The 12135-nt window shown below is 39.9% G+C and overlaps 1 protein-coding gene across 20 annotated transcripts in view; it reads right to left on the bottom strand.

Moving 5' to 3' along the window:
• The window catches only part of LOC118746855 (FERM, ARHGEF and pleckstrin domain-containing protein 2), a 491681-nt gene that overhangs the window by 126026 nt on the left and 353520 nt on the right, over positions 1 to 12135 (bottom strand). For 17 of the 20 annotated variants that reach the window (XM_036480813.1, XM_036480822.1, XM_036480830.1 and 14 more), the window contains 2 exons: positions 7451 to 7557; positions 7138 to 7253 (listed from right to left, as the gene is read on the bottom strand). In XM_036480813.1, the coding sequence (XP_036336706.1) occupies positions 7138 to 7253; positions 7451 to 7557 (223 nt within the window). The remainder of the gene's footprint in view (positions 1 to 7137; positions 7254 to 7450; positions 7558 to 12135) is intronic. The other 3 variants (XM_036480937.1, XM_036480952.1, XM_036480959.1) reach the window with 1 other exon arrangement.

Genomic DNA, 12135 nt, shown 5'->3' with positions numbered 1-12135 from the left:
TTGGTCTTTCCAACGTTGCGGGGGCATTCCTCTTTCTCTGTTACCAGCATCGCGGCCCGCGCTGAATACTTTCAGAGCAGGAACGTTTCTGTCCATTCGAGCCGCAAGGCCAAGCCAGCGAGCCGCTGAGTTTTAATTCGCTGCTCTATGTTTATATCGTTGTAAAGCTCATACCGCTCATCGTCCGCGGTATTCGCCATCGCCAACGCGTAAAGATCCGTAAATCTTTCGCAGAATCTTTCTCTTGAAAACTCCAACGGCCGCTTCATCAGATGTTTTCATTGTCCATGCCTCCGCGCCATGCACCAGAGCACAGGCATGATAAGTGACTTATAGAGTGTGTATAATAGGTGTCCAAAAGTGCAAAAAAAAAAACGGTACAGCCGTTCGTGAGATCATCTGTTATAAAAAGAAGGGACTTCTCTTTAATAAAAAGTATAGATAAATAGCCAATACCCGCACGCTTGGCGGGGCCTTGAAACACTTTTCGAACCGTAACAAGTAAAGAAGTTTAAGTTCGGGCCGTTCAACTATCTCTGAACCAACTTTGCATGATAAATAGGGGTGTTTAATCGATTTCAACCGTTTTCTATAATATGCAGAGTTAGACTTAATGATATAATTGAACCTAGTTAGGTACAAATCGATTAAGCGGTTACCGATGTACACCTTTGTAGTTATAAAGTGGGCGGTGCTACTCCCAATTCCTAAAAGTCTAAAGCAGTTATTTATTGTTAGGAGATAATAATAACTTTTAACTTGGAGTAAATTAGCGTCCTCAGTTATTGAAATATCGCAGTTTTCGTATTTCTGAAATTTGCCGTTATACGGGAAGCGGGTGTAATTTCAGTCCCATTTGAATAATTTTCAACAAATTGTCTTTCCGTACCAAGGTTATTAAGTGCACCGAGTTTGGTTGAAATTGATAAATCGGTTACCGAGATACACATTTGTGGCCATCAGTGGGCGGCGCTACACCCATTATCCAAAAATTTATAATATTCTAATTTTTTGATAAGTGGTTATTGTATTCATCTATTTTAAGAGAATTACCTCCAGTAGTTACTTCCAAGGCCCAATTTCGTTGAAATTTCAACGGGATCCCGGTCCTTTTTTAATGACTAAGTATTTTTAATATCGAAAGATAAGAGTAAACTCGGAATTTGTGAATGTTCCTCAAAAGAATAAGTAATAAAATTCATGGCCAGTCAAAAAATTTTAGGAGCAAAAGTCGATGTTAAAACATCGCTGAAACTAGCATCGATGTATCGTCAATATAGCGATTTTAGGAAATTGTAAACATCGACGGCAAACATCGAATTTTGAACCGATATTATCGATGTTTCAAAAATATCGATGCATCGTTTGCATCGCTAACGAGATAGCTTGTGTATAGATATATACAAGACATCGCTTCTTCGGAAGTAGAGGGCCGTGACAGCGTATCTTAGGCGAGGGGGAGTTGACGATTTATATTTCCTTCCCCGAACTTCGATCAGCACTCACCACAGCCTACCGTGAAGCCGCGTACGGGTGACACCCGCAGTCAGCACAGCCGTTAGCAGAGGGACGTCAACCGCGCCTACTAGAGGGCTACTCACCGTTGTTAGCAGAGCGCCAGCAACAGCGCTCATTAAAGCGCCACTTACCGACGTCATCAGAGTGCCATTCATTGGCGGGACTAGAGCGCTAGTCTCCGGCGCGAACAGAGCCCCACTTGTCAACGTCACCAGAGCGCCACTCACCAGCGACGCCAGAGCGCCGTTTACAGGCGCGGCCAGAACACTACGCACCAACGGCACCAGAACGCCGCTCACCGCCGTTATCAAAGAGCGGCCCAGCAGTTTCAGTAGAGCGTCGCCACTAGCGCCACAGAACGCCGTCCACCAGCGTCGCTAGCGACGCGCCCGCCCAGAATGCGGCAGAGCAACAGCAAAGTCACGCCACCACGACGTAACGGACCAGTAACGGGATACGGAAACCTTGACCCAGCCACTGCAAGTGACGCTACCGATATTTCCAATTGTTATTTTGTTATATGTTTGATAGTAAGTAAGGGAATAATCTAATAAAGTACGATTTACCAGAGCCCCGAAGCCTACAAATTTATTGTAACGAACCCTGGGCACGGCGAGTATATCCCAGCATTGTAGAAGAATCCGCGGGGCAACAACCAAAAAAAAAAAAACGATTCGTTACAATGTATATATTCCGACGAATCGATAACTTTCTCCTTTTTGTGAAGTCGGTTAAAAAAGAGATTAAATGTGAAAAATTATAAAAACGTAGCAACTTCGTACCAACATTAGATACAATAAGCATCTGTATTCGTCTCATTCTCTACGCTGCACACTTGTGTTTTTTTAAGAAGTTTAAATTCTATCACGAATACGGTGCTGCACTCGCCTTTTTATACCCGAGCGCACTTGTGCACAAGGATAAATTGACTTTGTTCACATAAGGGTTGTTTGCAACATCCAAAACGAATCGAGATGATATAGACAAATGTATACATACATAAATGCTCAGAATGAATAGAGAAGTCGATTAAGCCATGTCTGTCTGTCCGTCCGTCCGTGTTAACGATAACTCGAGCAAAAATTGAGATATCCCAACGAAATTTGGTATATAGGTTTCCCTTTATCCAAGGTAGGTTGGTATTGAAAATGGGCGAAATCGGAATGTGACCACGCCCACTTCCCATATAAAGGCATTTTCGAAAAATGGAAGAACTACGATATTTCAGTAAATATTAGATGGAAATTGTCGAAAATTAATATGTGAAGTAAAATTTTGGTAAAAATTAATACTATTTTGAATTTTTTAAAACTGGCGTGACTCCTCCCACTTATGATGAAATGCTGTTTTTCAGTAGCCGCTTCACAAACCTTCTCAAACCCGGAGTCTTGCCTAGGATCTACTAAGCAATCTGTTGAAAATCTTTGAAATCGGGCAATGACCACGCCCACCAACCATATAACGGTAATTTACAGAAACACGAAAACTGCATTAATCAGTAACTATTAAAGCTAATTCCTCTAAAATCGATGATTGCAATAACCACTTAGGAGAAAATTAGAAATTTTTGGATATTGGGCGTGTCACCATTATGACCACATATGTGTATCCCGGTAACCGATTTAGCAATTTACACCAAACTCGGTTCACTTGGTAGGCAAAAGCAATTCGTTAAAAATTATTCAAATCGGACTTAAATTACGCCCGCCTCCAGTATAACGGTAAATTTAAGACATACGAAAAGTCCGATATTTCAATAACTGAGGATGCTAACTTACTCCAAGTTAATAGTTATAACAATTTTTTAACAATAAATAAGAATGCTATAGAACTTTAAGAATTGGGCGTGGCACCAATTATTGGTTCAATTATATCATTAAGTCTACCTGAGCATGTAATCGAAAACTTTTGAAATGGGGAGAAACAGTCCTGATTATCATGCAAAGGTACAACCACCCCCCAGATCGGTTAGTCCCTCAATCGTTGTCGTCAAGCTCCACTAACGGAAGCCCTAGGAAGCGTGCAGCCTCGACGGGGTCTGTCCATAGGTACAGGGCAATGCGAAGAGATGCTGTGAGTCATGGGGCGACTCTCCGCATGCCGGGCATTCATTTGGAATATCTTTGCTTAATCTGCTCAGGTATGAGTTCAACCTGCTGCATAACCAGAGCGTAGTTGGGCTATTATGGTCCGAGTCTCCAGAGGCAGACGAAGTTCTGCGTCGTCCACGTCTGGTGGTTGTGTGCCCCGAACGGCATTCACAGGTCGGGAGTCTACATAACTCGAGACTGCCTCTCTGTCTGTATCTGGCTGTCGGGTCCAGAGGTTGTTTGATGAACCTCTGGACTTCGTCCGCCAGTTCGTAGAGATGCCTCCTGACATGCATGGGCGATGGCTCTTCTGCAAGGAAATGCCTGTTTGGATGGCCACATCTGTGGCCCCAACCAGGAACTGCCTGCAGAGCATTATGTTATGCTCCTTAACTGGGAGCATGTGGGCCTCCTCGTGTAGGTGGTATTGCGGCGACATCAGGAGGCATCCTGTCGCTGTCCTAAGTTCCGTGTTCTGCAATGGCGATGCCAGCAACGTTTCTTTGCTTTTGCCCCAGGTGCTGCCGGCTAGCGACTTGAGGACCTTGTTGCGGCTTTTTACTTTGTTGATAATTGCGGTTGTATGCGCCGAGAGGGAGAGCAGACTATCAAATGTTACTCCGAGTATCTTCGGGTTGTTCACCGTCGGAATTGGTGTATCATCGACGTGAATTCCCAGTTGGAGTCTGACCTCCTTCGTCCAGGTGGTAAAAAGTGTGGCTGAGGATTTGTAGGGGAGAGGGTTAGTCTCCGAGCAGTAATGAAGCGAGAAAGCTCCGCGAGATAACCGTTTATTTTGGAGCACAAGTCATAAATTCCATTCTTGGACATCATGATCGAGCAATCGTCAGTATAAGAGACAATCGAGACTCCCTCTGGTGGTTGAGGGAGCTTTGAAATGTAAAAGTTAAAAAGTAATTGGGAAAGGACACCACCCTGAGGGACCCCCTGTTTAATTTTCCTTGTTTGCTCGATTTATCTCTAAAAGTTACTGACGAGTGACGACCACTCAGATAATTCGCCGACCACCGTTTGATTCCCTGTGGGAGAGAGGAGGCCTCTATGTCTTCTAGTAGCGTTGAATGGCTGACAGTGTCGAACGCCTCACAGGGGCGCTTTTGGTTTAGGCCACGAGTTATCTGGATATTTATGGTCTTAAGTGCTGTTGTTGTACTGTGCAGCCTTCTGGTCACTCGACGCTTGGCTTTATCCACCGGAGGATGCAGGATGAACTGCCGGCTAAAATAGCTCGCGCATCGCTCCGGGTAGGAAGAAGTGTGTTCACCGAAGTCTATTTCAACTCTGTCGTCACGCTTCATCGGGTTGGACAATGACCTCACGGTTAACCAAAGCTTACTCACACCAGATGCGAAGTTGCAGGTCTTCAGATGCTCATCCCATTTCTTCCGCTTATGTACGTTCACAAGTTGCCGAATCTCCGAGTTGAGATCCCTAATGCGGGGATTTCCGGGATCGGCCTGACGAAGGTTGTCGCGCTCATCGGCTAGGACAGCCGCTTCTGCAGGAAAATTCGGACGAGGGTCCGAGATGAATCCCGCTGGGATGAAGCGGGCTGCATCAGCAGTGACAACCCTGCGAAGCTTACGTCCTACGCGAACGTCGGTTGGTATGGGTAGTGTAGCGAAGGCGCTTTCAGTAATATCCGCAAAGCCTTTCCAATCAGCTTTAGAAAAGTTGACATAGGTCCGGTGATCCGCGGAAGCAAAGTCGGCTGTTTTATCAATCGAGATGATTATAGGAAGATGGTCTGATGCTAAAGTCAGCATAGGTCGCCATGATACGCTGTTGATCAGACCAGCGCTGACTATTGTTAGGTCTGGCGAACTGCAGCAGCTGCCCATAATCCTGGTAGGTGCGTCGTCGTTCATTGTGAAGAATGTCGAATCGTCTATCTGCTCAGCCAATTGTATTCCCCTACGATCGTTTGAGATGCTTGAATGTCAAAGATCGTGGTGCGCATTGAAATCACCACCATACGGCTTTCACCTCTGAGGAGCGCACCTATATCAGGGTGATATCCTGCCGGGCAGCTGGTGGCAGGGGGTATATATACGTTAAATATTTCGAGCTCGACATCGCCTGACCGGATAGCAATACCATGACATTCTAGGATGGTATCCCTGCGGTCGATGTCTGCTTCGATAAGAGGATACTACACGGTGTGGTGCGTGATGAACGCTAGGCCTCCACCATTATCTCACTCGCGATCTCGACGGTGCACGTTGTATCCTTCGTCTATTGGACCGCAGCTATTAATATTCCGTGCCGACGCATGAAGACGGTTATCTCCTCGATCTTGCTTTGAAGTCCGTTACAGTTGAATTGTAAAATCTTCGTGTGCCTAGGGAGACTTATTGGAATGTGGGGTGTTAGTGATGTGTGTTGCCGTGCCGCCACATGCTGTGCTTGCTGCTGCTGAGGTTGTTGCACACATGGACCCTTATAGTCACTCGTCCAATCTCGCGTGGTGCGAAATCTGCCCTAAAGTGACACCAGCCAAGGCAGATGTCGCACTTGACTGATGTCACATTACGGAATATCCTGGACTGGCATACCGTGCAGATTGTCGAAGGAACTAGAAGTTATTGGCGGTGGCGTGTGGGTGGTGGTGCAGTTGCATCTGTGGTGTGGTCTGTTGTGTCTGTGTTGTGGTGCGGTTGTGTTTGTGTTGAGTTGCTCAAGCGGTTTTTAGTTTCCAGGCGATAACATTATGACATATTCATATTTTATAAACGCAAAAGACGCCGTTAGATAGCTTGTCTTAAGACCTTTCTACTGATATCCACATCAATGGTATGGAATGAGTAGCGCGGCCTCAGTAATAGTTTAAAAAAATTGCCTTTTTTTAATTTCAGGCACTAGCCACGCCCGCAAAGGCATACGAATCGAAAAAACGTGTTTTGCTTCGCAACACTTTAGAATTCGGATAATCGTGTATGAAAAGTGAAAACGTTCTGGACACACTCTGCAAGACCTTTCCAACGATACCTCAAACATGTCGATTGGGCGTCTAGATAAAAACCTTCAAATCTCGTGCATATATAAGTTAGTCATTTCAACATACTTGTGTGGCTGCTTTCGTCACTAGCGCGCACTGCCGTGCGCTGTGATATAGAAGAGTTTTAAGTATATATACATATATACAGATTAAAAAAAAATAAATAGCTATTTAAAATACAGTTACCCGTATTGCAAAAAGCCCTATGTACTTTATTGATTGAGCATTATGCGCTTATGTTAATCAGCCTCATTGCGTAAGTCGTAAACTAAACTAAATTGTATGACTAGACGATATTGGCATTGCCTAATGTCTTACAGAAATAAGTAAACGACGAAAATCCTCGAAAACTATCCAATGCTGTCTGTTTTAATACACTTGTCGGCTCGAAATTTTAGGCAATGCAATGCAATTTTCTATACGACTTGACTCTCGAAAAACGACTTGCAGTCGGCACGACACTCGCAATGAGGCTTAATATCAACGGTTAATGCAAAATGTTGTACTCACTTGAGAACGCGTGTGGTCTGTAGGATTGTCTTGTCGGCGATCCAAGGTATCCGCTGCCTTCTTCGTCAGAGAAAGCGTCGTCGAGTCGATGCATTGATTGCGATAATCCCAGTCCGCTTTAGTAAGCAAATCAGTGACAAACAAAATAATAACAAACAGTCAAATTAGTCATTTATTATAGGGCAAATGAGCTTTTAACATTTTTTTTTTAGCAAAATAATTTTACATTGCCAATTCATACATTTCAGACGAATCAAAATAAAAACTTAAATAAATTGAAAATAAAAACGTATGAATTTAAAACAATACAAACCAGTGTCAATTGGGAGAAGGGGATTGGCTGAAATGCTGGAATTCACATACGTATGCGACTGACTTCGACTACTAGCATTCAATGGCCCTTGCCGGAATGACTGTGACCTGCAGCAAAAGAAAAGACAAGAGGATACCACTTTTTTATTTGCATGCTCGTTTATATTCTGCAGATTTAATTCACTTCTTATTTAGTTCAAGATTCAATGATTTGTAGAATTTTAACTTGTATGATTTTAGTGTTAGTAACGAAATTTTTATCATGTTCTCTATTTTAAAGAAAACTCTACAAAGAGTATTAATTTTTCAGAAAAACAATTGAAATACCAACTTATTAAGAATTAAATACCAAATGGGAGTATGAAAAAAAATAATTCTATGGTTTTAAATAAGTGGACGGAACAGTATGTGCAAGAAAATTAGGATACATACGAGCACTGAAGTAGAAGTTATACTGAAGTACATCGTTACCTTAATATATAATATAAAATCAACTACTACACCAAGAAATTAGTTTCTATGTTTGTTAGCGGGGCCGAAAAGTTTAAGCTTTTGCTAGAAATTGCTTATTTTGCTTATTCCAATGTATAAAGCTAAGTCCAGACTTTTTAAGTAAAAGGTCAAGAAATACATTTCTATTATTTCGTGTGTGTGAATAGTAGTGTCCAAGGAGATTTGGCATCTGATATTTTACAGCCTGCTGTCTCCCTTTTTCCTTACGAAATAATGGAACGGGCAAATATTTCTGTTGAAAAGCCGTAACTTCAATTGCATTTCTGCTTTGATACAAAAATTTAAAACCAATGCTTCGTCTCTACGGGAAGGCATTGGTGTTATTGAAGAGATTTACATAATTTATCTCAAATGGAGAATAACGAATATTAAAAAAAAAATTAAAAGACCAACGCAGATCTTCATTATTTGAGAATATCAAGCAACGCTTGTATGTCCATTAGAATTTTTCAATCCTTGAAATAAACTGAATAAAAAACCAAGCATTAAACTGTACTGATTTTTTTTTTTTTTTTGCGAGCATATTTGCAAGCATATTTACTTATCGTGCTTATTTTCTTCGGCCCTGTTTATTAGATACCAGTGCAATGAACAAAAGATTAGTTTGTATAAAAATTTATAACTACTCTTTAAAGAAACAAAAATGTTAGATGGGGCCATTCTACATTAAGGTAACGATATGCGTTTTTTTTTGAAACTAAAAAAAATGTACTAAAAAATTCTATTTCCACAGCTTTAAATATCTCATTCTTTTTCTTCTACCCATTTAGTCATGAACAAATAATATTTTTTTACATCGCGTTCTTTGATATTCTGTCAATGATGAATATTTGGATTTTTGTGAAAGTATTAGCAAAATTAAGGACATCTAAGTTTTCTGAGGCGTTGTTTACTTTTACTTGAGAATTGTCAAAGTCGGCAAATCCCAATTAGCTGTTTCTGGAACGTGCCACAATTTGTTCGCTACTTCGTGATGTGATAAAAAGAAAAGCTGGCAGCGCTCCGGAAGGTTGCAGAAATCTCTTAAAATATGTTCGAAAAATATCTTAATATGGAAGGAACTGCTTTACAATGTAAAAGAAAAAAACTGCCAAAACTCAACGCAATTTTTAGCAACTTCAATCTTGCACTTTATTATACTAAAATTAATTTTTTTTAGAGACTAATTAAAAAGTTTGCCATTTAGGTGAAACCTTGCAGATTTTTTTAATAAGGGTCGCCACTCGACAGGAAATGACCCTGAACAAGCTTCTCATAAAAACCATTTGCCGTTCAAAAGCGGCGAAAATATGGAGGTCGTTCTATTTGTGACAACATCAAAGCGCACACCAAAAATCGTAGGAAAAGCTCGACCGAAGCACTTAGCAAATGCAAATGCTCGACCGAAGCACTTAGCAAAAAGCGCCAATAGCTTTTTTGATAAAAAAGATTGACTTTTTGTTGCATGTAATAATAGTACAGGTGAATATTTTCAATAATATGTAAATAAGTATAAACAGGTCAATCTGGCAAAATTCATAGGTATACTTTCAAATAATTTAAGAACGGATTTGGCAGGAAATGTTTTTAATTACACAGCCTGTGATTACTTGACTCTTAAAAAACTAATTACCAATTTGAGTACGTATTAGGTACTAAGCTAGGAACAAAAGTAATTTAAAAATTCCATCACGAATTTTTTTTTAGAAAATCCCTTTTTCATTTTTACCGCGTAGTACTAGCGATAACTTTGAATTTCCATGTCTTTCTGATTTACTTATGGCCTTATTCATAAAAAATAAAATAGTTTGTCAATGTTATTGTGGCCTGTTAACATTTTATTTTTAATACTTTTATTGAGCTTTGTACCACGATTGTTTAATAGGAAAAATTGAAAAAGCAACAAAGTCTAAGCGGTAGAAGTTATAGCACTATTTCGGAGATCACCACATATCCTCATCAGACTTCTTTTTTCTAGACTTCAGCAGGGATCGAACCTGCGAATTCGATGTTCAAAGTCAGAAGCGTTAACCACGTAGCTATGTACATCCCGTAAACTCTTCTTGCTAATTAATTTTCCTTATTCAACCAACTACTATCAAGTGCAGCTGATTTGCCGCTATTTGAACTCGACAGCGTGGTTGTTGTTGTCAATTCTATACATCCATTTGCTTATTTGCTTTTTTTTGTATAGTTTCAGGCAGGCTCTTCCTAAACTATTTATTTGTCAATGTTATTGTGGCTTGTTAACATTTTATTTTTAATACTTTTATTGAGCTTTGTACCACGATTGTTTATTAGGGAAAATTGAAAAAGCAATAAAGTCTAAGCGGTAGAAGTTATAGCACTATTTCGGAGATCACCACATCTCCTCATCAGACTTCTTTTTTCTAGACTTCAGCAGGGATCGAACCTGCGAATTCGATGTTCAAAGTCAGAAGCGTTAACCACTGAGCTATGTACATCCCGTAAACTCTTGTTGCTAATTCATTTTCCTTATTCAACAAACTACTATCAAGTGCAGCTGATTTGCCGCTATTTGAACTCGACAGCGTGGTTGTTGTTGTCAATTCTATACATCCATTTGCTTATTTGCTTTTTTTTTGTATAGTTTCAGGCAGGCTCTCCTTAAACTATATATTTGTCAATGTTATTGTGGCTTGGTAACATTTTATTTTTAATATTTTTATTGAGCTTTGTACCACGATTGTTTATTAGGAAAAATTGAAAAAGCAACAAAGTCTAAGCGGTAGAAGTTATAGCACTATTTCGGAGATCACCACATCTCCTCATCAGACTTCTTTTTTCTAGACTTCAGCAGGGATCGAACCTGCGAATTCGATGTTCAAAGTCAGAAGCGTTAGCCACGTAGCTATGTACATCCCGTAAACTCTTGTTGCTAATTCATTTTCCTTATTCAACCAACTACTATCAAGTGCAGCTGATTTGCCGCTATTTGAACTCGACAGCGTGGTTGTTGTTGTCAATTCTATACATCCATTTGCTTATTTGCTTTTTTTTTTTGAAATAGTGCTATAACTTCTACCGCTTAGACTTTGTTGCTTTTTCAATTTTTCCTAATAAACAACCGTGGTACAAAGCTCAATAAAAATATTAAAAATAAAATAGGTTTAAAGAGCTTTATAAACTGACATTTTCATACACATTTTTGATTTATAAAGCAGAGCGATTCCACCGTCACGGGTGAGAAATTTGTACTGAAAAAATGTTCCCTCTTGTTTAAATACATTTTTATAAAGCTACACCTAATTGACTATTATATAAGTTATTACAAAATGTACAAAAAAAATCACCTTACTTTTATATGGAAGAATCTGAGTATTTCTTCTGTCATGGGTGGGACAAAAAAACGAACCTGCATTTTGGAGCAGAAACTCTGCGTATTTATTTCACTTTTCTGTGTGAACTTGATGTCTTATAATAAAACAAAAAACCCCGAATACAAACAAAGCAAAACTACAAAAAAAAATATTGCTTTATTATAAACAAAATCCGAAATTCCTCTGTCACGGGTGGGACAACGTTTTTCACGGGGGGACGAGTACGAATTTTTATATGAAAACGAGCTTTTAGTGTGATCCATATCAAAGATTAGTTATTTAAAAATATAAGCCCCCTACTTTAATCAATTCACTCACGTTTTATCTTAGGACAGTGTTTTGTATAGAAGAAAATGCCTGGCACCGTCAGCCAAAAAAATTATTAAAAATCAACGCGACTTGCTGGCGTCTTGAAATTTTCACTTTTACCTACTTAAATTTAATGGGCTATAAAGCTAAACATCTAGAATATTTCTAAAAATTCTGAACAAAAAGTTTAAAACGTTTGGGTGTAATTTAGTTAGTTTGTTGAATTTTTGTAATTTTTGTACGAAGTTTGAAATGTGGATTTATGTAGTTCTGGTTATGTAATGTGCTAGACTTTTATAAAAAAAACTATAAACATTAAATAAACAAAAGAAAAAACCAAAACTGGTCAAAATGTCCCTTAACTTAATCAGCTGACCACAAGGGTATAAGGTAATGGGCGTGTCCGCGCTTCCCCCTACTCCTTCCCTGCGTCCACCTCAACAAACAAATAAAGCTTATCAGCCCTGTAAACCTTCCTCTGACAACTGTCCCATCCGTAGCCATCACGGGTGGGACATGCTTTACTGTTGTCCTTATCTAACTA

The sequence above is a fragment of the Rhagoletis pomonella genome, unplaced genomic scaffold (genome assembly GCF_013731165.1).
Source record: "Rhagoletis pomonella isolate Grant_MI unplaced genomic scaffold, Rhpom_1.0 Rhpom_scaffold_00001, whole genome shotgun sequence".
Lineage (NCBI taxonomy): Eukaryota > Metazoa > Arthropoda > Insecta > Diptera > Tephritidae > Rhagoletis > Rhagoletis pomonella.
Note: the sequence above shows the minus strand (reverse complement) of the source record. Positions and strands in the feature narration are given on the sequence as shown.